The following is a 26662-nucleotide window of genomic DNA, read 5'->3' as shown; positions in this document are numbered from 1 at the left end:
AGTCAAACATAATTGAGGAATACAGATTATCAGTGTTCCATACATAAAGATTTCCAGAAAAATAGTACTATAAATTGTAGCAAGTACCTAGCGCAGAGGTCCCCAACCTTTTGGGCACCAGGAATCGGTTCTGTGGAGAGGTTTTTCCACGGACCGGAGGGTGCATGGTTTTGTGTGCTGCCTGCATCTCACGGATGGGGCTTTGCTTGTTTGTGTGGCCCAGTTGCTGGCATGCTATGGCCCGATACTGGTCCACGGACCTGGAGCAAAAACATTTTCTCCTCTAATTCTTTGACCATTTGAGTAGTCATAAAAAAACAAGCAAAAGCTTCATCCCAAGAGAGTCTTGCTTCATATTCCTTTGTAAATAGTTTAATGCTGAATCAATGTCACTTTATTATTTAAGCAGTTTCCTGAGTTCAGATGTAACAAGAAGGTTTGTTTAAAGACAGAATGGTTGTTTCTAAGCTCTTCCTTATGGGTATAAAAGATGGAAAGAATAAATCCATGGTTTGGCTCATTCACAAAATAAAAGCCACTGCTCCTCTTATGTGTATTCCAGAAAATAGAAAAAAGTGGTAAGAATAAATTACAAGGTCTAAGGCAGGAAGGTGACAATGATGAAGGAGTACAGAATTGCTCTGCCCTTGTTTTTTTGTGGGAACAATCACTACCTACATCTTCACAATCTTTGGCTCTTTATGAGGACCTGCATGCTGAAGCTAGCAATTAATCCAGAACACATGTCTGCCTCCAGGATATAAAGAGACTTAACTTCTACGGATAAAGGCTAAGTTCTGCTTCCTTCAGCAGAAAAATATTTTACTCAGAAGCAATATATAACACAACAATATCCATCTGCTAGAAAGGGCAGGGAGCATTTTAGTAAAGAAAGACTCTGGCATTAAAAGAAATAAGAGAGCTGACTTCTCTGCACCTCACTATAATAAATTCTTAGATTTCAGGTCTATCTATAAGGTACACCTCATAACTATTTTTTTCATTTTGCAGCCTTAGGCAAGCTTCAAGTCTCAGTCCTTACCTATTAAAGGAATGCTGTGAATAAATCCAATAAATTCATGATTAGATCATAAATGATCTAATCGTTACTCATTCTGTTTGTTGTTTCTGACTCTAGTGCCAAAATGTTAATACCTTATGTTAATAGCTACTCCACTGAGAAAATCAAAATTATGAAAATAATCCCCATATAAGTTGAATAGCTAGACATATGCCATAGCAGATTCAGAATCTATATGGGATTTCTTATAGTTTACGTACTAGAAGTTTGCAAATTACCTGAATGAAAATGAAAGATTGAAATCTTGGGCAAATCCAATTTAGGTAGCAAGAAATGAGAAAGAGCTCTGCTAAAGACTGGAAAGTTGCTGCCAGAGTAGATACAATATGCAACCAAATGGAGAATCAGACTGCTCTGTTTAAAACAGCGGTTCTCAACCTGTGGGTCGTGACCCCATTTGGGGTCGAACGACCATTTCACGGGGGTTGCCAAACAATGCGGTCCGCCATTTTTTCCCCTTTTCCTTAGCTGTGCTACTCCCTTTTATTCTATTGGCTTTTGAAAGCCAATAGAATAGACTCTATTCGAGAGACTCTATTCTATTGGCGTTCGAAAGCCAATGGGAATTGTCCAGGCTGTCTCTGCCCTGCTGAGCCTGCCAAAAGCCCCAGTCTGCAAACGGTGCTGCAAGTTGTCTGCAGCGAAGGCGAGCTGTCTGGAAGTTTCCACCACTCCCTGCTGGGCAACTACTAAAAATGTAAGTAAAAGAGGGCCAGTGGGAGGTGGGAGGCCGGTGGGCGCAGGGAGGGTTGCTGGCGTGCGTGGGGCCTGGCGGGTGCCTTACCTCCCTTGGGCTGGCCCAGCTGGTGGCCCAGCTGGTGGTCGGCCTGCGCCGTCTCTGCCACTTGCCAGCTACGCCTCAGTCGGCGCAGGGGGCGGCACCACCCATGTGTGGCACTCCCGGACAGGGAAAGTCCTCGACTTACGACTGGTTGGGTAGTCCTAGACTTACGACCGGTTGAGTAGTCCTTGACTTACGACCGGTTGGGGGTCGCGGCATTAAAAAGGTTGAGAACCACTGGTTTAAAAGATTCTTATGTTCTTATGGAATGAAGAGATTATAGACTACTATAGATACTGTTTGCAGCATATGACGTGAGATAAGCACAGACAAATAACCTATATGAAACCTGAAAGCAGTGAAGAAACAATTGTTTAGTTAAAATGAGAGACACTGCAGAAACAAGATTTGAAGATCTGCTTCTACCCTGTATATGTGTATGTTTGTGTATGTGAAAGAGAGAGAGGAATGAAATAAGGAACAAATGAATGAATGCAGGTGAACAAGACTTGGAAATACTTGGAGATAACTTTCTGTTTGACTATGTAATTATTTCTCTGGATCACTTGTTGTGCAAAACTGTTGTGAGATTAACTAGGAAAGAAGAACTTTGGAGGAAAATTAGGACTGAAAAATGTAAACAAATCATCTGTCAAGTTCAAATGAAGACTGCTGTAGTTTCCTCCCTAAGAGAAATGGCTGAAAAAAACTACTTTCCTTTCAGCCCCCCCAAAACATTGCCCTATCAACTATACCTTAATAATTACTTCTGGAAATTTAAATGCCTTTCTCTCAACATCTTGAATCCAGAATACATCGCCTCCTATACATCCCACTTTAAAACAATTTGTGTGCAAAGAAAAAGAAAACAGGCCCAGGCAAAGGCCTGGGTTTCTTTAGTACTTCTTGCCAGGATTCTTCTTGTTGAATAGGCTGACCTTGTTGGTAGAGGACGACTCTAATTTCACTTTATCCATTAAGGTTTTCTTAATGGCAGCTGGGGAAACTTTCTCTTGGTCAGCTAAGCACTGTAGTTCCCTGTTGAAGACAGAGAATGGATTATCAAATCAGAGAACGTAGCTCAAGAGGGGTGAGTGGATGAGGGCATTTCTTTTTGCTGTGTGCAAGCATACCGTGTCCTGATGCAGGAAGCCTCCACAGCATTGATGAGCAGTGAGCGGAAACCACCACTCTCTAGAAAGTGGAGAGCATAGATAGTAGCACCTCCTGGTGAGCAAACATTGTCCTTAAGCTGTCCAGGATGCTGCTCAGAATCCAACAGCATTTTGGCAGCTCCCTAGATTTTGAATAGACAAGACAAAGGCAACTTAGAGGATAGCAGCAATATGGTATTTTAACCTATATTTAGCTGGATCTTTGAGGGAGAAAATGAAAATCAGGGCAGATAGAGTTTTTTCCCTTAATACTGCAAATTAGCCATTGAATTTTTTAAAAAAATCTATCCTGTCTCACACATGACTGAATGATCCAGTAGTTTGTTTCTTTGTACTTTAATTGCTGGGTGGTACAAGGCACTTCTTTAAATTTCAAACACCAGCTTTTAAAAAAAATAATTTTGACTTTTTTCCTATCAAATATCAGGAAGCAGAGTAGTCATAATGACCATTCTGATGATTACAAGCTAAGATACTGACCAACAAGGCTTGAGCTCCCAATCGGACAGCTAGTCTACGAGGAAGGCCCATCTTCACCCCTCCATCTGCCAGGGCATCCAGGGCTGTGAATGCCTAGGAAATCAATAGTTTAAAAAAAAATAAAAATTTGACCATATAATTATTCCTCTGGATCATCTGTGCAACATAACAATGCAACGTATTTTTCTGATTATTTAAATCAGAGTTCCTCAATTCAGTGCCCTCTAACCGTGCTGCAGCTACAAAGTTAAGAACTTGCAATCAGCACAATCTGAGGCAACCGCTGTACAGGTAGTCCTCAACTTACAACCACAATTGAGCCCAACATTTATGTTGTTAAGTGAGATAGTTGTTGAATTTTGCCCCATTTTGTGACCTTTTTTGCGACAGTTGTTAAATGAATCACTGCAGTGGTTAAGGTAGTCACATGGTTGTTAAATGAATATGGCTCCCCCTTTGAATTTGCTTGTCAGGTCACAAAAGGAGTCATATGACCTGAGCACACTTGCAACCATCACAACCGTGAATCAGTTGTCAAGCATCTGATTTGGATCATGTGACCATGGTGATGCTGCAATGGTCATAAGTGTGAAAAATGGTTGTAAGTCACTTTTTTCAGGGCCGTTGTAACTTCATACAGTTGGTAAACAAACCGTTGTAAGTTGAGAACTACCTGTATTCCAGAATTTTATCAGTGGATCCTTATGGGTGGCCTAGGACAGATTGGAATAGACCACATATTCTAAGGTGGTCCGGCTCTAATAATATCGAGGAAATCAAACACTCGGTTATAAAGCTTCATTCTGAAATACTGCAAGCCAATCTGCCTCCTCTTAAAATAAGATATGGCATAAGAAGTTAGCTACACTTCTGCATATAACCCTATCCCCACCCCCACCCAAATCTTTTATATCTTTTTTGAAGAATAAAAGAAATATATGGCACGTACATAAGCAGGTCCACTGCCACTGAGTCCTGTCACAGCATCTATCAAATCTTCTTCCACTTCAGTGCAGAAACCCACACTTGCCATCAGCTGTTCTAAGAGCTTCCCATCTTCCACTTCTGCATGTGAGCCTGTGGCATAAACGGTGGCCCCTTCCCGCACAATGACTGGTGTATTGGTCATGCACCTGATCACTTTTGGCGTGGGGTAGAAGGTAGAAAGTTTCTTGAGACACAAAATAAGAGAAACAATTGAGGATACTTAATTCAGAACTTAAAAAAAAAAATAGATCTGACAAGTGCTCCAGAAAATCCAACCCTGTCAGGTTTCAGACAGGTAGGAAAAAATCAGTGCATGTTCATTTGGTACCCATGTCTCTTCATACTGTGCTTCCCCGAAAATAAGATCCAGTCTTACATTTTTTTGCCTCCAAAAGAGGCATTAGGTCTTATTTTCGGGGGATGTCTTATTTTTTCCACTGTGGAAGCCTGCCATTTTCCTAACTGAGGGACTGATCATTCTAGGAGTTGTAATCCCAACATGTTTGGAAATGCCAAGTAGAAAAAAGCTAAGTTATACATTAGTGACATGTGCTCAATAGCTCCATCTGCAATTTAAGGAATGTCTATAGGGTGGCATATTATAATTTATCACAATTTATGATAATTAGGCATATTATGATAATTTAATCAGAATAATTTACTAATTATACACTAATGTAGAACAAGTTATGCAAATTTATTCAGATCATTAACTATAATTTATTAACTCTTAGTAATTCATGCTAATTTATCCAAGTTAAGAATCATAATTTATGATAATTTATCCAGTGCAATAATTTATGATAATGTATCTGGGATAATAATTATGGTTTATGATAATATAAGGTAATGATTTATGGTATGTTAATCTATGGTAATTTATCCAAAATAATCATAATTTATAATAATTTCTCCAAGATAATTTATCAATATATGGCTTACTAATTCATGATAGTTTATCTGGGTACTACTCATAACATGATAGTTTATCCAGGGTAATATTCATAATTTATAATATTAATTTATGATACTTCATACTAATTTAGAACAACTTATGGTATTTTATACAGGATGATAAACATAATTTATTAATTCTAATTCATTCATATATAATCAGCTTACTTACAAAGATATTTACTAGGTCACTAACTGGAGATACAACAGTGTTTCCTCTTCTTTCTATATAAGCAAAGCAATTACATTCATTGCACTGTCACCACCCTCATTATTAGTTTGTTCTTCAGAAACATCTGTTAGCTGCCCTTCCCTTGCACAAATCTAGGCCCAAGAAACAGATGCTGATTCTCACCTTTTCAATTGAGTTGATAGTAACACCAGCAGCACATGAGACTACAATATGTCGATCTTCTAGGTCTGAGCCAATTTCATCCAAGATAAAGGGAATTATGGGTGGTTTTACTGCTAGAAATAGGACATCACTGTTTTTAACTGTCTCCTTGTTGCTTAAGGTGAAATTTACACCCATTTTCTGGAATTAAGAAGTTGCATAGCAATTGTTGAAGCATTTCTTTCTTTGTGCTGAGTTTATAACAAGAACAATTAGATTAAATAAGGAACAGGCAAGGTTGGGCACACATTTATTTTCCTAGAACTACAAAGGCAAAATAAATGTGATGGATTAAAGGCAAAATAAATCTCATACAGTATCTTGATTTTAATTGGGAAAAAAAGTAGAGATTCAGCTGTTTTGACTACTGGGGTTGGGGTGAGGTTTTTGGATGGAAATAACTGCGCCAGCTTGCAGACAAACTGAGTTAGAAAATAATTTCTTGGGAAGAATCATATATCCTGTTTGGAATGTGTACAGTATCTAGATATATATATTCAATTTTAATACTTATGGTAATGCTGTTTTACTATATGCTATGATAACTCTAATATTTATATATGAAAATTTTATAAATATATTTTATAATTAAAGCCAACTCAGACATTCTGCAGTTTAAAAACAGGTATGGTTTCAACTAGATTCTAAGAATATGATGCTCCTAAAGATAGAAATTAAGGATTAAAGTGTTTTATGGACACAAATGTAACATGTAATTCCTTAGCAACGCCACCATAAGTAATAATAACTGACAGAAACAAGGCGGTGATTGGATGTATCAAATCTTCTCCATACGTTTTAAAATATGTATTTGCAACAGAAGACATGCCCTTGAAATAAATAAAAAAGGATTATATCTTCCTTCTAACAAGTATTTCCACACTAACATATCTCATCCTAAAGTTATTTTTCAAATGAAAGAAGAACTATCAAAGTATAGGCAGGCCTCGAGAAATGACTGTAATGAAGTTTGCCCATTATGGTCATATTTCATGGCAGTTGTCAGGTGAAAGGTGTCACCTAACAAATTCCCCCCCCATCCCATTTCTGTCCCATGTGAAACATAAAAAGAACATGCAGGTTGCTAAGTGGAGTGTGGAGTGCCTCCTGGATAGGGGAGGTTCTTGGAGGTCTCGTACAGGCCCAGGCCTGCCTGCCCTGGCCCTTCCAGGGCCTCCCCCACCACTGACACTCCATGCTCCACTTTCCGTGCCTTGGGTTCTCATATACCTTTCCCCACTCTCACCAGGTCCTCCCTATCTGATTTCTACCCCACCAGGCCAAATACCCTTCTTCTCACTTACCTTTTGAAGACCTGTGAGGCCTTCCAGACTGCTGATACAATTTTCTTTTTCGCACAGCCACATGGCATTTCCAAACATGGCCGCCATTTTGTCCCATCCACAAAATGGCGGCCGCATTTGGGTTGCGGCATTTAGGTCACAGCCACACATCTGGGGGACAAATTGCTTTGTTTTGCTACCTTACCAAGCTCTGCAGTGCTGCAGAAGTTTTCTGCAAAATTCAGAAGTCTCTGTAGCACTGTGCTGCAGACCTCTCTAAGGCAGCAAAATGAAGAAATTTCTTTGGTGGCCACCATTTTGTCCTGCCCACAAATGGGCAAGACAAAATGGCAGCCGCATTTAGATCACTCCTATGTGACCCAGGGACACATGGCCTGCTTGCCTTCCACAACATGAAGTCCAGAGAGCTTCAGAAGGTAAGAATGGGGCATGATGGCTGTATCAGGAGGAGGTCTAAGTGCTGCATGATTTCAACAGATGGGATGGAGGGACTGCAGGCCTGCTGCAGCCATCGTAACTTTGAAATGGGGTCATGTGTGATTTTGGGTAGTCTGATGTAATTTCAAATATCCATTAAATTGCCTGTTATACCTTGAGGATCACCTGGCTATCCTTTTCTGAGTAACATACAGTCCTACTATTTTCTCTCAATTTTTCTTTTTTATATGAAAGAGATGTATCCCAATTCTAGTAACAGAAAAAGTTCTGACTGGAAGTTTAGTTCCTACAGACAAAATATCACAGCTAAAAAAGCCTAAACTATCTCAATACATGGATAAAGTGTGAAATGCCCATGTTCTTATTTGAACTAAAAGCCAGTATTCTGGTTTATCATTAGAAGTATGCTGCTCCCTGTTGTTGCTATCTCATCCATTGGATTTCTCTGGTAGTAATCAGTTAAAAAAAAACTGTATGTTCTGTGGTTGACTATGATGTACAAACTAGGAATTCTACTTAATTCATCTTGGAACAAGCCAGACTGGTGCCACAGTTTTGTTCTTGGTATCAGGATATGGGTTGTTCCAAGATGAACTAGCAAGATTCTTGTCAAACTAAGCAAGAAAAAAAACACCGGATTTGTTAGTTGGATTCACTGCCAGGAGTCATCAAAGATCAATCAAAGCAATGTGCATTTCATGTATGAAGAGTTCAGTATACAAACATACAGCTACCAAGAGTTTTATGAGAATTTCGAGGGCAGACAAGAGGCATTTTAATATTTCAAATGCTATAACCTACCCTCAAGCCTGTTACTGTTGGGAGATCAGTGTCTGGTGAACTTGCTGTTATCTTGTGGGCAGCCAAAATCCCTAGAAAAATAAATATTGCATTTTATTTTGCAATAGCTTCCTACATCTTATTCAAGTGTTGATTCAGGTCTTATTATCAGAGGCACAGTGTTTCATGGCCCCTTTTAGACAGGCTCCTCCAATAGTGAGAGAGTTCAGATGCAGAATCCCACCAGGCTGAGAGAAATGGAAGAGGAAGGTCATCCAGCCATTTCTTCCATGTTATTGCAACAATGTAGGCCAGTGGTTCTCAACCTTCTTAATGCCGCGACCCCCAACCATGTGGTCGTAATTCGAGGACTACCTGTATTTCCCTGCGGGTGGAGCAGGAGGAGGCGCGCACATTCCGCCGCCTCTTCTGCGGCTGGAGTGCACGCTGGGCAGGCCGAGGATGCATGCAGGCCGTCGCCCATCAACCGCCTCGGCCCGGGAATGCTGCGCATGTGTGGTGCCACCCCCTGCGCCGGCTGGGGCGTAGCTAGCAAGTGGCGAGGGCGCAGGCCGGTCACCGGCTGGGCCACCAACTGGCCCAGCCCAAGGGAGATAAGCCATCTGCCAGGCCCCACGCATGCCAGCAACCCTCCCTGCGCCCACCGCTGCCCCGCTAGCCTTACCTTGGCCACCGCACGTTCGGTGCGGCGGCACGCAGGCCCAGGCGCTCCTGGGCGGCCATGGCACACGGCAGCGAGGGCGCAGGGCGACCACCAGCTGGCCCAGCCCAAGGGAGGTAAGGCACCCGCCGGGCCCTACACGTGCCAGCAACCCTCCCTGCGCCCGCCGGCCTCCCACCTCCCACCCCTGGCCCTCTTTTACTTACATTTAGTAGTTGCTCAGCAGGGAGGGGTGGAAACATCCAGAAAGCTCGCCTTAGCTGCAGACAACTTGCAGCACCGTTTCAGACTGGGACTTTTGGCAGGCTCAACAGGGCAGAGACAGCCTGGATAATTCCTATTGGCTTTTGAAAGCCAATAGAATTAGAGAGTCTATTCTATTGGCTTTCGAAAGCCAATAGATTCTATTGGCTTTCGAATGCCAATAGAATAGAGTCTCTTGAATAGAGTCTATTCTATTGGCTTTCAAAAGCCAATAGAATAAGAGGGAGTAGCACAGTTAAGGAAAAGGGGGGAAAAATGGCGGACTGCGTTGTTTGGCGACCCCTGTGAAATGGTCGTTCGACCCCAAATGGGATCGCGACCCACAGATTGAGAACTGCTGATGTAGGCCATGTGAGGGGTTCTCTCCTCTATTTAACATATCATTTTTCCCCTCCTGTTTGGCCGCTTGACTCAAAGGGATCTCCCCTCCCTAGTTACATGAAACCCTTTTCCTTTTCGGTTTACAATAGTTGACTAAACAAATCTAGATCAGGGCTTTTCAACCAGTGGTACGGGTACCACCTGTGGTACATTGGCACCTGGAAGGTGGTACACGACCATCCTAGAAAAGTGGTAGCGGGGGAGGGGAATAAGCTGAACCGGTGGCAGCACCGCACAAGCCTGAGCAAGAGATGGCTGGAGCTGCAGGGCTGTCAGGGCTCAGCGGAATCACCAGGATCAGCGCCAGGATCCAGCTGGAGCTTGGTGCTGATCCTGGTGCTTCTGCTGAGCCCAGAAGAAACGCCAATCAGCTGGAAGGTTGCAGTATGTCCAGGGTCTTGTGATTTACATTCAGATGGTTGGCAACTGATTCATATTTATGACAGCGTCCCAGGGGTCATGTGAAGTGTCCAAAATCTGCTGCAATAACCCAGCAGATGGGTGGAATAAAAACCAAACACCCCCCCACCCCACTCCTGCTGCCAATCCTCAACAGAAATGCTCACAACAATGAAAACCTCAGACAGGAGGAAGAGAGCCACCAGGCGGGTACGCAAGTGTCTTGCTCAGCAGTGGCTTGGGGGGCACTTTTTTCAGTGCCATTGTAACTTCTAAGAGTCACTAAGCGAACTGTTGTAAGTCGAGGACTACCTGTACTTTATCACTTTTTTTCTTTTTCTTTTTTGGTCATCAAGTTTTTGACACCTTGCTAGGCCACTGGGTGGTACTTGGATGTTGCCATATCCTAAAAGTGGTACAATGGGTGAAAAGGTTGAAAAGCCCTGATCTAGATGACCACTAAGAGGACACTAAAATATCTTTTTCAATATTTCTTTACTGCCATCTAGTGATCGACTAAATTTTTGCTGCCCAGCTGTGGTAGTCCTATAGTGCAAAAGTCCCCAACCTTTTGGGCATCAGGGACCAGTCACATGGAGAGAGGTTCTTCCACGGACTGGAGGGGGCTTGGTTTTGTGTGCTACCTGCATATCACAAACGGGGCTTTGCATGTTTGTGCGGCCAGTTTACTGGCATGCCATGGCCCAGTACCAGTCCACAGATTGGGGGTTAGGGACCGCTGCTATACTGTACAATCAAGTTTGTTGGAGCCAGGCATAACCTGCTCTCACTGCCTCCTCTGTTTTCATTTTATTCTTGCCACTATCTTCACATCCCTTCTCAGTACACCCATTCTGTTTTTTCAGTCAGTATAATTTTTACTACCTCTTATCCAATTGTAGATTTTCATATTTTTAAGTGAAATTTATTGATATTTTTTTAAAGTAAAGGAACATTCAAAACTAAGGCAATATATAAACAGGCAAAGTTCATGTCAAACTACACCCCTGAGAACTTTTTTAAATCTATGGAAAGATCTGTGCTAACTTTTGCAATGTTTGCAGTTTTTTCATGACCAGTAAGCCACTCTTCTAGCCTGTAATTATACTATTTCGTAAGAAGTAAAAAAACAACTAGAAATTAGAAGGGGCTGGCTGGTTGCTATATGAGTATTTAAATGCAACTCGGATTCTCCTAAAAATATAGCATATATATATATATATCTGCTTGTAGCTGAGTAATTAACCTTTTCCCAACAATGCTTATACTGCAGTAAATATTGTAACAAGTTAATCTGGACAGAGTGGTAATATAGTAACATGAATTCCAAAATCCAAAAGGGGATTAGCTTCAGACTTGTATCTAACACTATTGTAACCCAACAAAAGTAGCACTATGTCTTCATTACAATAAGTACCATTACACACATTCAAAGTATGCTTGAATCAAGGAAAAAATAAAGATCTGAGAGACAAATAGAAACCACAAGTGACTAGGTAAAAATTAAATACCATTTCTAATGTGTTCAGAAATATCACATTTACGTTATTACATGCACATTACTTGATTACATATGGTTAGCTGAATAACCCAATTGATCTGGTCTGCACAATATACTAAACTAAAAGCAAACAAATCACATGACATCTAACATACTGTTCAAATTTGTAAGAAAGCTGCAGAAATAAACGTAACACTGATATACCAGTGAGTTTATTGTAAATCAGTTCCAATGTCTTGCACTTGCCTACCTGCTGCCGTGAAGCCCCTCGCTAAGGAAAAGGCGAGCTGCCCAGCACCGATGAATCCCACACTCATGGTAACAAGTTTCTAGAAGTGACCTAATGGATCCCTGGTATAAAAAAAAATTGAGAATATCAGCCAAATGTGCCGGTGATAGTAATATAATTCTTGCAAAATACAGGGACCGTCTTCAGGTTTTGCACTGGATTTCGGGAATGGATAGATTCAAGTACCTGGGACAAAAAAAGATTAGAAGGGCTACTGCAGGATCCCTGGCTAACACTCACCCTCAAGTTGACATCACAGCTCGTTTAGTCTTTTTTCCCTTCTTGGTGCCGGCTCCACCTCCCACCTGCTGCTCTGCTTTTCTTCCTGCCTATCCTACCGTCCCCGTCCCCTGAACGGGATCTTCCATTCCCTTTGCATCGCGGATCGATCCTTTCCATACTCTTCAGGTTCTCCCCTGACCCAGCCCCCCAATGGGGTGTATCTCTATGGAGTCCTTTTACCCCCCAGCAAACAAACCTGATACTCCCACGTGGCTCGTTCAGAATCGGGGGCAGGGGATGAATAGAAGCCGTGGCAAAGCGCAGGAAAAAAGATAATTCCTCAGCCAATCCGAACGAGGGGGTGTGGCCTCCTTGCCCTCTCCTTCAATCACCTGCTGAGCAAGCACATCGCCCGCTAGCTATTGGAGCAAGCTTTGTTTGCAGTTGCATCAGTCGGTCTTCCGCGGAGGCGGCGAAGGACTGATTTTTTTCGAGCGATGCTCAGGCTTTGTTTTTGGCCGGTAATGGCTGCTGCATCCTGGGCGTTTCCATTAGTACGATACAATACGGGTTCATGATTGCGCTGCCTCCTGGGAATTGTAGTCTTTGGTGAAAAAAAGTGTTTTGATTTAAAAGGCAAGTGATAGAAATATAGTGATACCTTTTAAATGTGGTACTTGATTGAAAGTGTTTGGAAAGAAAGTTGCTTGGAAATCACATCGCTTGATCCAATAGCAGTACTTTGTAACTGCAATGCTGCTAATTCAACTTTGGGGAGGGGGTGGGATGGGATTTCCAGTAAAGTATCTTTAATACTCATCTTGGGTATATGCATCTTGAAAACTGAAAGAGGAATTTCCACCTTTCATATAAAGTGAATTCATTACGGAAGAGTTATTTGAATGATCTGAAATATTCCTTCACCGGTTTCTTGCCACTTGTGCCAAATTGTTTAGTCTCTTGATCATTTAAGTCTATTTTCTATTCTTCCTTCCCAGCCTCCCCAATTTCTCTATTAAATATAATTTGTATTAAGAATTTTAATTACAGTAATAAAAATTAACACAAACAAAAGAAAATACAGTAAAATTAAAAGAAAGGATAGAAAATGAAAGAAGAAAAGAAAGAAGAAAGGAATTACTCTGTGCTAAGATAGGTAGCCAATAAATTAGCTAAACAAATAAGAATATAATTAAGAAAAAATAAATATACAAAGAAGTTTACTCGTAAGTTTTTTGGTCTTTGCTACAGTTGTCAGCTCCACTTTCACAGAGGCATCTTCAGTTTCCAAAACCTCTACAGAACTCCACTAATTCAGCTTTGTAAATATTTGGTGTCAGTGAGCTGTAGAAATATTATCGCACACATATACATTCTTTTTACGACCCTGTAATCCCTTCAGGGTGGGGTTGGGGCAACTAAATGGAGCTGAATGTTTCCTGACGCCTATGTGGAATTCGCAGCAGATATTTTCTCTTTGCTCCCTGATACATAGATATAGATACGGATATATCGATTTATAGATAGATATTGATATTGAGGCATAATAGAAAGTTACTTTTTTCCCTTCATCTTGTCTGCTGATATTACTATTATTTTCTATTTTTATTGTTTCCCATGAAGCTGTTTATTTTTTTTTTGTTTTTGGTCTCTTTCATGATTTTTGTGGAATGCTAATTTTTTAAAAGGGTTTCCTAAGTTCCAGGCAGGACAAAGTGTTAGGGGGCGCCCCCTGTATTCCCAGTTGCATCATGAATATACATTTCCTAAATCAATGCTTCAAATAGAGAAATGTTATTGAATATGTTCATAGTAAAATCAAGCTCTCTTGGTTCATTCCAGATTTGTTACATTTGTTCTAATATAATTTTGGGAAATTTAATTCAGTACATCTGGTGGATTCATAGTTGGGAAAGACCAGTTAAATCCCTTTACTATATAGTAATACAGTACTAGTCTTGTTAAATTAATTTTTAATGATGTGTACCTCAAACAAATTTAGGATCCAATAAAATCTTGGAAGAAAAGTAGTACTTGGCAGATTCAAAGGAATTAAGACTATTTAATTCTTCATATAATATAGTAGATAAGTTAAAGTCACTGTTTGAATTAAAGCTTAGGATGACATTTCCAGCTGACTTGTAGAACATTCCACAAATGCTCCTCTGTTCTCTTTTTGCCTTGGAATCCTGATGGTGCTTTAGAATTTATACTGTGAGGAATGCAGTGGCATTCTTCAAACTATCAGTGATGCTTTTAAAGGCAACAGGGCAATTTAAATAACATAGCCATAGCAGGTGTGAGGCAGTTCATTCTTGATTTGGATCTCTCTCTCTCTCTCTGTTTCTGTAGAATATGTTTCTTTCAATTTGTATATTTTTAATTGGAATCAGAGCTATAATTGCAATAATCCCCTCATTCCACCAAATTAAAATAATGGCTGACTGAGAAATTGTATCATCACATCTTGTGCTTCTTCAAAACAATTGACTACTAATCTCTCTCTCCTAAATTATGTAGCTTTGTTCAAATGCACCTCTGCCAGCCACAATGTGCACTTATCTTCTCTGCCAATTCATTAATGTTACGACCTTTCTTGCCACAGTTGTTAAGTGAATCACTGTAGTTGTTAAGTTACTAACCTGGTTGTTAAGTGATTCTGGCTTCCCCATTGACTTTGCTTGTCAGAAGGTGACAAAAGGTGATCACATGGGGCACCCTGAGACACTGCAACCGTTATAAGTCAGTTGCCAAGCGTCTGAATTTTGATCACATGATCATGGGGATGCTGCAGTGATCATAAGTTGGTCTCTTTTCAGTGCCATTGTAACTTTGAACGGTTACTAAACAAACGGATGTAAATCCCAAATTACCTGTATTTGTTTACTACGTTCACATATATACTGCCCCATCACACAGATTCAAGATGGCTTACAATATATAAGGAACGGCTGCTGGAATTGGGTATGTCTAGTTTAACGAAGAGAAAGACTAGGGTTGACATGATAGCAATGTTCCAATATCTCAGGGGCTGCCACAAAGAAGAGGGAGTCAAGCTATTCGGCAAAGCCCCTGAAGGCAGTACAAGAAGCAGCGGATGGAAACTAATCAAGAAGAGAAGCAACCTAGAACTAAGGAGAAACTTCCTGACAGTTAGAACAATTAACCAGTGGAACAACCTGCCTCCAGAAGCGGTGAATGCTCCAACACTGGAAGTTTTTAAGAAGAGACTGGACAACCATTTGTCTGAAATGGTATAGCGTTTCTACCTGAGCAGGGGGTTGGACTAGATGACCTCCAAGATCCCTTCCAATTTTATTATTATTATTATTATTATTATTATTATTATTATTATTATTATTATTATTATAATGATACAGAGCATCCATATAACCAAATTCCCCAGTAAAGCCACTACTAACTTATAGCTTGAATATCCAATAAAATTTCAGTATAAAACTAAAACCAGAACAGTTTCCCAGTACCACCATTAGTGCCCACGCACGTGTTGGAACAAAACTCTTTTCTCACAGCTTTGTGGAAAGATTGGAAGCTCATGGGTATTATAAAGCTCAGTTTTTCCAGTATTGGAACCACTGCTGAGATTGCTTGAGTTCTTCTGTGAAGATCAGATGATTGTACAAAATTGATGGAGGAATCTCGTCAAAAGAGATGTCCAATTTTAGACTAAAAGGGTCACACTGATTTAATGATAGGATTGTAATTGTAACTAAGATGTCAGGTAGAATGCTTGGCTGAGCAGTTGTGCACATACTTCAGGATAAATAGGAGGAAGGTGAGATCTCTCCTGGTAGCAAGACACAGAACTGGTAGTCTGCAAATGCAGATTAAAATTGACAGTCCAGGGCTCCAGTCTACAATCATAGCAGCAAGAGATAAGTAGCAGAGTAGTAGTAGTAGTAGTAGTAGTAGTAGTAGACAGCCAACAGTGCAAGAATGGTGTGAGGCAGCACCAGAGAAGTAGTCTGTCAATCTAGGATACAAATGTAAGAGACTTCCACATATTGCTCTGAGTGATAGTCTAAACTCCAAGAGCAGAGCAGGGCTAGAGGAACACAGAGAGCTCTTTCCAATAAAGTTTAAGACTGCGGCAGCTACTCCAAAGTAGCCCTAGCTGTGGGTGTAACTCAATTAGTCAAGTAGATTGCCTTTGCTCTGCCTTTCAAAGTTGTTAGTTTGTTGTGGGACTTAGATGACTTGCCATGATCTGGCCCTTCATAATCTGAGTCTAAGGCATTATTGTACTGATAACAAGAGTTTTGAAAGAAAGCAGCTTGAACCTTAATGTTTTCTGTGGGCCTTTACTCATCTGCAGCTGGTATCATTACCTTCATATTGTTTCTGATCCATGAATGAGAGAGCCTTATCCTTAAATATGCCAGTATTAAAGTAATATTTTCCCTATTAAACTGGCATTGTCCAATATTGAGGTTAAGCCCCAAAATGACAAACAGCAATTCAATGAGAGATCAGTTCTGATTGTTTAAATTCTTGTGCTTTAAATTTTTTAATATATATATATATATATTTCTAATTAACCATTTTTATTCTGGATTGAAATAGCTTATTCACACACATTTAACATAAACCATTAGGACAAACACATTGATTTCTTTAAAATAAATTTATTTAAATACTGATTCACACTGTAGGATATCAACTATTGTGTTGCTATTTGCATCAAGTTTATGTTTGCAAATGACTTCTTAGCTGTAATTTAAGAACAAGCATATTTCAGGCAACAGGCACTTAACTGAATTCATTATGAGGTTATACAGGTCCTTTTTAAACGACAAGCCACACAACTTGTTCTTCGGTGACCCCAATTATATCTGGAAATTCTGGGAGTTATTGTCACAATACAGGTAGTCCTCAATGCACAATCATTTATTTATTTATTTGTGAGGCTTATATACCGCTTTAAGTGCAAGCACTCTCTAAGCGGTGTACACCAGTAAGCAATGTATATATATATTTACATTGCCCCCAACAATCTGGGTCCTCATTTTACCTACCTCGAAAGGATGGAAGGCTGAGTCAACCTTGAGCCGGTGAGATTTGAACCACTGACCTGCTGAACACAGTCAGCTAAAGTGGCCTGCAGTACTATTATTTTATCATGATCATCATTTGATGATCATAGGTCTTATGACCTATGGCCATTATTCACACTTATGGCCATTGCAGCAATTAAAATTTGGATGCTTGGCAACTTACATATATTAATGATGGTTGCCATATCCCAGGAACTTGTGATCACTTTTTGCCACTTTCTGACAGACAAAATCAATGAGGAAGCTAATTCATTGAACAACCATGTTATTAACAACTGCAGTGATTCGCTTAACAACTGTAGCAAAAAAGGGGCAAAACTCACTTAACAACTGTCTTGCTTAGCAATGGAAATTTTGGACTCAATTGGGATCATACGACGAGGATTACCTGTACGTTTAGAAAATTCCAGGTTCGGAAAAGTTCTAAGAGAATTGGATTTTACAATAAACTTGTCTGTGAGCTAGAATTCTGAAGATGTTCCATTTATGGCCCATCAGACCACATTACATATTTTTTCAAACCATCCTGTTTTCCCTCATGGATACACCTCAAGTTCATTCTTTGTCTGTCACAGTTGGCTTTGTAACGGGTCCCAACGCTCTCATTCTTGAAGTAATTTAAGATTCTTGTAGCATCCGAGCTGAGCATTAGTGAGCTGATACAAAGCGGATACGCTGCGAGTATGCTAAATCCACCATGTAGAGTACTAGGTTCACATAGGTGAATACCGCAATGACCACTTGGTTGTCCCATGGACACATGGCTCGGGAACACTGGTAGGGACGTTGTGGAGAGCCATATTTACTATCAAAGCAGAAAATCGGCCATATCACTGCAGCGCTCACATACATCAGGATAGCCACGAATGTGTAAACGACCACAAAGTGCTCAAAGGGGCATTTCAGTGTTGCTGTCTTTCCTGTGACGTTGAGAGCCACCACAACCACAGTTACCACAAAGCAGAAGCTGTAAACAGCCACACACCACTGGGTAGCTGCGTACTTATTGTATTGGCTGTCCTTCGCCAGAGCGCCAAAGATGATGCATGCTACAAAGGACTGGACAATTTTCAAGAGGCCTGAAACTGTGGCCATATAACTTGTTACCTGTCCTGGTTTGGCCCTTGTTAAAAATACTTCTGTGGCATATGCCCCAAACAGAAGCCCTGCAAAAACACTACTGGCAATGCGGAAGTTTCTCACCTCGCAACTATTGGAATCGCAGTCAAACTGGACGTAGAGTGGATAGATCACAGCGGCGGTGATGGACATGAGGGTGGCGAGCATGGCAAAAGCAGCTGTGAAATTCCCCCAGGAGATGCTTAGGCAGCTATGGAGGCGAGTAAATTCGCAGGTGAGGATGAAGACGGTGACGGCAAAGCAAAAGCACCAGACCGACATACAGAAAGAGCCATAGGCTGCGCTGAATCCCCCTCGGTGGGCCACAAGGCTGAATGTAGCACATCCAAACATGGCCTGCAAGAGTCGAGTGACTCCCACCCAAGAGGCCACTGCATCCACATTGAGGTATGTCCTGCTTGATCTCTCCATTGCTGGATCGGAAGTCCTAGATTCCCTTTTGTGGTTGGATCTGGTTCCTCTTGTCCTTGTCCTATCAGAAGCTCAATGACTAAGCAGGAAATACTGCGAGAAGAAGCTTTGTATCCCCTCCACCTAAATCTTTGCTGGCTGCTATTTATGCGGCAGGCATAGTACGTGTTTCTGACAGCTTTTTGAGACGGATTTGCCTCTGCAGTAAAAGTATTGACCTGTCTTTGTCTGTGCTGCAGTTATGATCCATCAAATGTGCCCTGCTGGGTTCTGCCCACCAAGCACTCTCGCTGCACTCCTGTTACTTTTTCTTCTCTTTCTCAACTGGTCACTTTTTCCCAAGTGACTTGTAGGAGGTTTGTTTCAGTTGCACAGCTGCAGCTCTCAACCCTGTGCTGTAAAGGGCCAGCATATAAATAGAAGACTATATTAATAGACTTATCCAGAATGGAATGAATTGCATGGAGCGTGCAGGAATGAGAAGCTGGTTTTAACTACATCCAGAGCAGCTTTCATCTTTGGGGCAGAAATAAACTAAAATAATTTGAATGGCAAAAGACAAGTAATCCAGCAGGAAACGAAGATGGGAAAGGCATCGAATGCAAAAATACAGGTATATTGCATCTTTTCATTAGAGGTGCACTGCATATACTTTTCTGTCAAAATGCTGAACTCATGGCCTATTAAAATAATCCTTGACTTATAACCATTTGTTTAGTGACTATTCAGAGTTACACCAGCATTGAAAAAAGCGACTTACAGCGGATCTTGCTGCAGCATCCCCATAGTCATGTGATCAAAACTTGGGCTCTTGGCAACTGGAATGTATTTATGGTAGTTGCAGCGTCCCTGGATCACGAGATCACCATTTACAATTTCAGCCTTCAGCTTTCGACAAGCAAAGTCAACGGGGGAAGCCAGTTTCACTCAACAACCATGTGATTCACTTAACAACTGCAGTGATTCACTCAATAACCACGGGCAAAAAGGTTGTAAGATTGGGCATGACTCACTTAACAGCTGCCTTGTTAGCAGTGTAACTTCTGGCCAAGTTGTGGTCATAAGTTGAGGACTACCTGAGCACTTAAACAATCAGCATGGTTCACGGATGGAAAAGCACATTAGCTGGCTTTACACATTATGCCAAATTTAACCTGATTTATTTAGTTTTGACTCTTTGCAGTTTAGAGATCCCTTAACTGTATTTTGCCAATCAAGGTCTATTTAGTTGCCTATCTCTGGACAGTTTATGGTTTAAGGCTATATAATGTCTACACAAATATAAGAGCACTAATCCTCTGAAGGGACTGAGCTGCTTGTGACCTTGACCACACCTTTACATATAGTACTTATCATAATACGATAGTAAAGCAAGTCATACTGTGCTTTGAGGAATTCTGCTTATCTGTTCAGAAGAGCTTACGGAAAAATGGTAATTCCTGCTGATTTAGCCACTGGTTGAAAAAATACCACTTTTAAGATTAGAACATTGTCTTGTACTGTATCTACAAATATATGTCAACCGATACTTAACTGAATCATGATTGAATGAATTAATCTAGTTATCAAGATTTCTGCAAAATTCTGAACAATACCTGCTGGATTTTGTACTGAGTTACAAATGCATCACATTTTAGCCTAGTGGATTATATATAAATCTAACCTGGAGGCTAAAACGTATAAAATACAGTTGCTGGAATTGGGTAGAACTGGGGTGACATGATAGCAATGTTGCAATATCTCAGGAATTGCCACAAGGAAGAAGCAAATCTCCAAATCACCTGAAGGAAGCACAAGAAGCAATGGATGAAAACAAATCAAGGAGAGAAGCAACCTAGAACTAAGAAGAAATTTCCTGACAAATAGAATAATTAATCAGTGGAACAACCTGCCTCCAAATGTTGAATGCTTCAACACTGGAAGTTTTTAAGAAGAGATTGGACAATCATTTGTCTGAAATGATATAGGATTTCTGCCTGAGCAGGGAGTTGGGCTAGAACAGTGGTTCTCAACCTGTGGGTCGGGACCCCATTTGGGGTCGAACGACCATTTCACAGGGGTCGCCAAACAACGCAGTCTGCCATTTTTTCCCCCTTTTCCTTAGCTGTGCTACTCCCTTTTATTCTATTGGCTTTTGAAAGCCAATAGAATAGACTCTCTTGAATAGAGTCTAATTCTATGGCTTTCAAAAGCCAATAGGAATTGTCCAGGCTGTCTCTGTCCTGCTGAGCCCGCCAAAAGTCCCATTCTGCAAACGGTGCTGCACCAGTTGAGTAGTCCTCGACTTACGACCGGTTGAGTAATCCTCGACTTATGACCGGTTGGGGGTCGCGGCATTAAAAAGGTTGAGAACCACTGGACTAGAAGATCTCCAAGGTACCTTTCAACTCTGTTACTCTATTCTAAATCTTGGTGTACAAATAACACTTGGCTTTTTAAACATTTACTCTTTTAAAAGCAAATGACATTTTGATTTAACAACATATTGTATGAACTCAGTCTGCACCTGAGAGCACCTGTTGGGCCTCAGCTATAGTTTTTCTTGTCCTCTCATGCCTTGTGTTGCTTTGGTTTGTTTCAGATTGAAAATACTGATTCAACTGAAACTGCTACTGAATGAATACAAAACCAGAGTGACCAATCCAAGAGACAGGTGTTGAGGACGTTTGCTTAGAGATAAGAAATGAGGATGGAGATGCAAAAGAAATAAACGAACATGCAAAGGGGTTGAGAGGAAGGAAGAGACCAAGAAATTTATCCTTAGGTAAAGCTGAATGAGATTCTCCAAAAGAGAGAAGTGAGCTCTAAATAACAAAATCAGGGTATAGATATGGTAGAACAAAGGATGTTTTGGAAGACTGTGAAAGTACCATTATTTTGATATCATCATGGTTTGCTGCAGATGTCACTGTAGCCCATGTCTACCCTTTCACTTCTTCCCTTCTTTCTCTTGAACAGCTTATTTATTTATTTATTTATTTATTTACCGCCCATCTTTGCAGTTCAGGTGACTTTGCTCACATGCTTCAGGAGCTGTTTCTGCATTTGGACACAGTATCAAATCATGGCTCATTGAATAAAAAGTCTATTTTTGCCCAGCTTCCTAAGATACATATTACAATGGCTGGATTCATTTTATATGTTATTAAACCAAAAACAAAAGAAGTACACAGAGATTTAGTTTATATAACGAGTAATGACATGGTTTATTCAAGGCTGAGTAATTAAATGAGTGACAACTGCTGCATTTACACAACATTCGAAGCAGAAAACTTGGCTTACAAACCATACTGGCTAGGTTTACACAACTCCAAATCAAGCAAATAGGGTGTAGTTTGGCATAATGTGTGAAATATGACTTTGCATGTGTTTCCTTGCAGGCTCACAGGCTCAAATTCTTCACTTTCAGCAGGGATTTAGAGAACCCTGAGCTGTTGTGCTTGATTCAAGCAGTTCCTGCATCCCGAAAACCTTTCCAATAGTATTGCAGGGAGGTGAAGATACTTTTAACTCATTGCTATTGACACACTATAGTATCTGCGGAGCAAATATCTATGGCAGTATTTCTCAATCTTGATAACTTGTAGAATTGTGGACTTCAATCCCCCCAGAATTCCCCAGCCACATGCTTTCAAGTTGTCAAGGTTGTGAAACACTGGTCTACAGCCCAGGAACTATACTTTTCGAGTAAACCTAACATCTCTTTACTGTTTAAGGAACAAAGAGGTATAGTTTTAGTGCAACTCTAATTTAGTTAGTTCTCTGCTGTTTTGCCTCTGGATTTAATTGCCTTTCATTGCTTCTTCTTATTCTTTTTCTACATAATGTTGCTTGTCCCAAAAGGGATTAGCATAAGATCATGTGTACAGTATGTGTACAGTATGTTTTGTGAAGCCAGCCTTAGTGGTTTGTAAACCATGACTTAATGTTTTGTGCAAATTCAGATACTTATTCATTTAGTGATTTACAATTAAATAATAGTGAACCCAGCCATTTTATTCATGTGGGATTTATATAAAAGTTGAGATGTTTTGGGAATAGATGCAGAGTTAGACAGTATTCTCATTTTTACAATGATAGAAAGACTGAGGCAGAGGGGAGGGCTGTTTCTTCTTTATCCCCTCCATGCCAAACTTCCTATTGACTTGAATGGAAGGAAAAAGAGTGTTAATTGTACAGTGATTAAATTGCACTGCCATCACGGCTTAGAGAATCAGTGAGGTACAATGATTAAAAATTGGATTAGTATTGGGAAAACCCAGAGAACCTTCAGCCATAGAAAACTTGATGTCTACTCGCCCCATTTCAGACTCCATTATCTTGTGTATTGTTTTTGGTGTTGGATTGCTGTTTTCAGGAAATATAGGAGGAGGAGATGTTAAGTATGCCTCCTTTGCCTCTTGAAGGAAAGAAGGGATATAAATCTAAGGATAAATGTCAGAGAAATAATGGAAATTTGGATACAACTGCCATCCTGCGCCTAGCCATTGCACTAGTCAGAGAAGGTGGCACATCTATATATGTGAGGGAGATGGAGGGTTCAGAAATGTGATAGATAGATAGATAGATAGATAGATAGATAGATAGATAGATAGATAGATAGATAGATAAACAGAACAGAATCAAGGAGTTGGACAGGACCTTGGAGGTCTTCTAATCCAGCCCCCTAGCCCAGTGGTGGCGAACCTATGGTACAGATGCCAGAGGCGGCACCAGGAGCCCTCTCTGTGGGCACACGTGCCATTGCCCCAACCTTGCCTCCCCCCACGACCCCCTCCTCTCTAGCAGCCCCCCTGAAGGGGAGTCACCCCCCCGAGCGTGGCCCACACAGAGCAGCGCAGCCAAGGACATGGCAGCCAGGCAGTGTAGACAAGACTCTGCCCTCACACCCCATGGTGCCATAGCGCTGCTGGGCTGCCTGGGCGATCTGCGGCAGGCCCTGGAGGCAGTGAGTGGTCCTGTGGGCAGGTGGGGTGGGGGATGGGGGGCAGAGTGGGGGCAGGGCAGGGAGTTGGAGCAGGGGTGGGGCCAGGTTTTGGGCACTCGGTCTCTTAAAAGGTTCGCCATCACTGCCCTAGGCAAACTGGAAACCCTATGCCATTTCAGACAAATGGTTGTCCAATCTCTTCTTAAAAACAGCTCTCTTGGCAAGATAGGGAATTTCTGAAGGTAGGGAGTGTAAATTTGCTGATGGAGATCCATTTCAACTGATGACAAGTTGTTCTCACTACTTTCATATACCATTTTAAGGGGTAGCATCAGATTGTGTCCTTGGATAAGCATGTCAGCACAGGAGGTGGAGACGGCCTGATGACCATGCCAGCTTCCTTGAGTCTACTACACAAACATGGAAAAGCTGAAGAATAGCACTCTGATGAAGTTAGGAGATAAGTTTGCACAGTTGGCAAGGTGCCTTATCTCTTCTTTTGTTTCCTGATAATGAGCTAGGAGTGACATTTTCATGGTGACCTGGCAGCAGAGTGAATTGGTAATTTTCTAAATCTTAATTAACAATCCTTAGAGCAAAACCTATCTATCTGAGTCTACCCTATAGGGACTGCAAATCTGGACATTAGATTGGAACAAAATATAGAAATTGCTGTTGTTCTCTGCTGTCTTCTAATGGCCATCCATATTTCTACATATTTAGATACAGCAGACTAATACAGGATGAGGGGGACTGTCAATGGGTTCAGCTGCATGTCCCTCTAAGCAGGAAGATGCCCGCAGACTGCATTGAAATGGCATCTATTAATGTTATTTTACAAGTGGCTTATTTTGCAGAAGTGTGTCCATTCACTTCAAAAAACAGAAACTAAAAATTCAATTACAGGTACTCCTTGACGCACGATCACAATTGAGCCCAACAGGCATGTTGCTAAGCAAAGCAGTTGTTAAGTGAGTTTTGCCCCATTTTACAACCTTTTTTGCTACAGTTGTTAAGCAAACAATTGTCGTTATTAAGTAAATCATGTGGTCGTTAAGTGAATCTGGTTTCCCCCATTGTCTTTGCCTGTTGGAAGCTGGCTGGGAAGGTTACAAATGGTGAACATGTGATCCCAGGACAGTCCAAATACATGCCAGTTGCCAGGTCCCTGAATTTTGATCACACGATCATGGGGGTGCTGCAATGGTCATAAGTGTGAAAAATGGTCATAAGTCATTTTTTTCAGTGCTGTTGTAACTTCGAACAGTTACTAAACGAATGGCTGCAAGTTAGGGACTACCTGTACTGAAGACATTTAAATTAAATTAATTAAATTATCTGGATCGATAACTGTACACAAGGAACACAATTCATTGAAACATTTTCTTGTATCTAATATACAGCCAGTATTCAAAATAATAAAGATTAAAAAGAAGGGATAAAATTCTCTTAAGATAGTCCTAAAAAATTTTTTTTTCTACCTTTGATTTCTAGTGACTGCCTGGACTAGTCTCTGCAGTTTTCTTGGCAATATTGTTTCAGAAATGGTCTGCCCTTGCCTCTTTCTTAGGGCTGAGAGAGAGGGACTGGTCCAAGGTCACCCAGCTGGCTTTGTGCCCAAGCCAAGTCCAGAACTCATGGTCTTTTGGTCGCTAGTCTGATGCCTCCACCACTACCCAAACTGGCCTTAGCTCTGAACATTGGCATTCCACAATACTCACAAACACTAATACAGTAAGGTGGAAGAAGTGCTGACTTTTTGTCTTTGCTATACAATCACGCTACCACTTACGACCACACCTGAGCCCAAAATTTCTGTTGCTAAGTGAGGCATTTGTTAAGTGGGTTTTGCCCCCCGTTACGACTTTTCTTACCACAGCTGTTAAATGAATCACTAGCTGTTAAGTTAGTAACATGGTTGTAAAATGAATCTGCCTTCCCCCACTGACTTTGCTTGCCAGAAGGTTGCAAAAGGTGATCTTGGGACATTGCAACTGTCCTAAGTATGAACCAGTTGCCAAACATCTGAATTTTGATCACATGACCCTGGGGATGTTGCAGCAGTCGTAACTGTGAAAAATGGTCATAGGTCGCTTTTTTCAGTGCTATTGTAACTTTGAATGGTCATTAAATGAACTGTTGCAAATTGAGGATTACCTGTACAGTCCTCAGTATGGCAACTATCCTGGAACTCCTTTTTTCAAAAACACTTTATGATTTTACCACTAGGTGGCAACAACACAGTATTTGCATATTCATTTTACATTAGAGAGCCTTCACAAATGTTTCCTCCTAACAATAGTATCTCAGATTTGTTTTATCATTGCTTGTTCTACTTTCAGGTTTACTTTTAGAAAATATTAGTGACAAGGAAGTGGAGCACAATTAATTGTGGCCAAGTTTCAAGAGTAAGTAACATTAGGTCTTTCTTAACACTTTACTCACATTTTTTTCCTTGAGATACTGATCTGTATACATTCATATTATTATTTGTAGAAATAAAATTTTAAGGCAACATCCCAACTGGGCATGGTATTGGCTGGATAGAGAGCACAACATGAACATGACAATGGATGATTTTTGTACATGTATCTGATATCCTGAGGCAAGTGTGCATTTTATGTAATTGTCGCATTTGTATGATTACCCAATCATATCTGTCTTCATTTCAGCATCATGGTCTGCATGGATGGTAGTGCTTGTAGCAGGTTTTATAGTAACATTAAAGCACAGAACACCATATGTTATTGGGTTTATTTTTAACAAATGTATAATTTGGATTGTCTTATCTGAGAAATAAAATATCTTGGGCCAACTGGACAACAGGAACTAGTGTATAATTGAACAATCAGATATTTTCAGGTTAGGAAGAATTGTTATGTCAATTGCTGCTGCCCAAGACTAACAAAAGAAGGCCCAAATAACTATTGTCTCAAAGGGGGGGGGGAGTGGAAATAGAATTTATATTTATTCTTCTCTGTTCTCTGCCAGCTTCCG

General features: G+C 40.8%; 2 protein-coding genes across 4 annotated transcripts; both read right to left on the bottom strand.

The window, feature by feature from the left end:
- Positions 1-1986: 1986 nt before the first annotated feature.
- On the bottom strand, positions 1987-12638 carry PYCR1 (pyrroline-5-carboxylate reductase 1). Of its 3 annotated transcripts, none has more exons than XM_039344529.1 (8): positions 12369-12634; positions 11852-11952; positions 8396-8466; positions 5814-5993; positions 4467-4688; positions 3518-3610; positions 2996-3159; positions 1987-2900 (listed from the first exon to the last, which is right to left on the bottom strand). In XM_039344529.1, exons 2-8 carry the CDS (start codon positions 11916-11918, stop codon positions 2759-2761), a joined length of 939 nt encoding a protein of 312 aa, XP_039200463.1. In that variant the 5' UTR covers positions 11919-11952; positions 12369-12634; the 3' UTR covers positions 1987-2758. The 3 variants fall into 3 exon arrangements, with proteins under 3 accessions (XP_039200463.1, XP_039200469.1, XP_039200477.1); XM_039344535.1 differs by lacking the exon at positions 12369-12634 and adding an exon at positions 12131-12322; XM_039344543.1 differs by lacking the exon at positions 5814-5993 and having other exon boundaries at positions 12369-12638.
- Positions 12639-17129: 4491 nt separating this feature from the next.
- Positions 17130-19468, bottom strand: MYADML2 (myeloid associated differentiation marker like 2). The gene has a single exon (XM_039342439.1). The coding sequence runs from the start codon at positions 18736-18738 to the stop codon at positions 17836-17838; it is 903 nt and encodes a 300-aa protein (XP_039198373.1). The 5' UTR covers positions 18739-19468; the 3' UTR covers positions 17130-17835.
- Between the last annotated feature and the right edge of the window lie 7194 nt (positions 19469-26662).

The sequence above is a fragment of the Crotalus tigris genome, unplaced genomic scaffold, assembly GCF_016545835.1.
Source record: "Crotalus tigris isolate CLP2741 ecotype Arizona unplaced genomic scaffold, ASM1654583v1 scf7180000017551.9496454, whole genome shotgun sequence".
Taxonomy (NCBI): Eukaryota; Metazoa; Chordata; class Lepidosauria; order Squamata; family Viperidae; genus Crotalus; species Crotalus tigris.
This window is presented reverse-complemented; position numbering and strand designations above follow the sequence as displayed.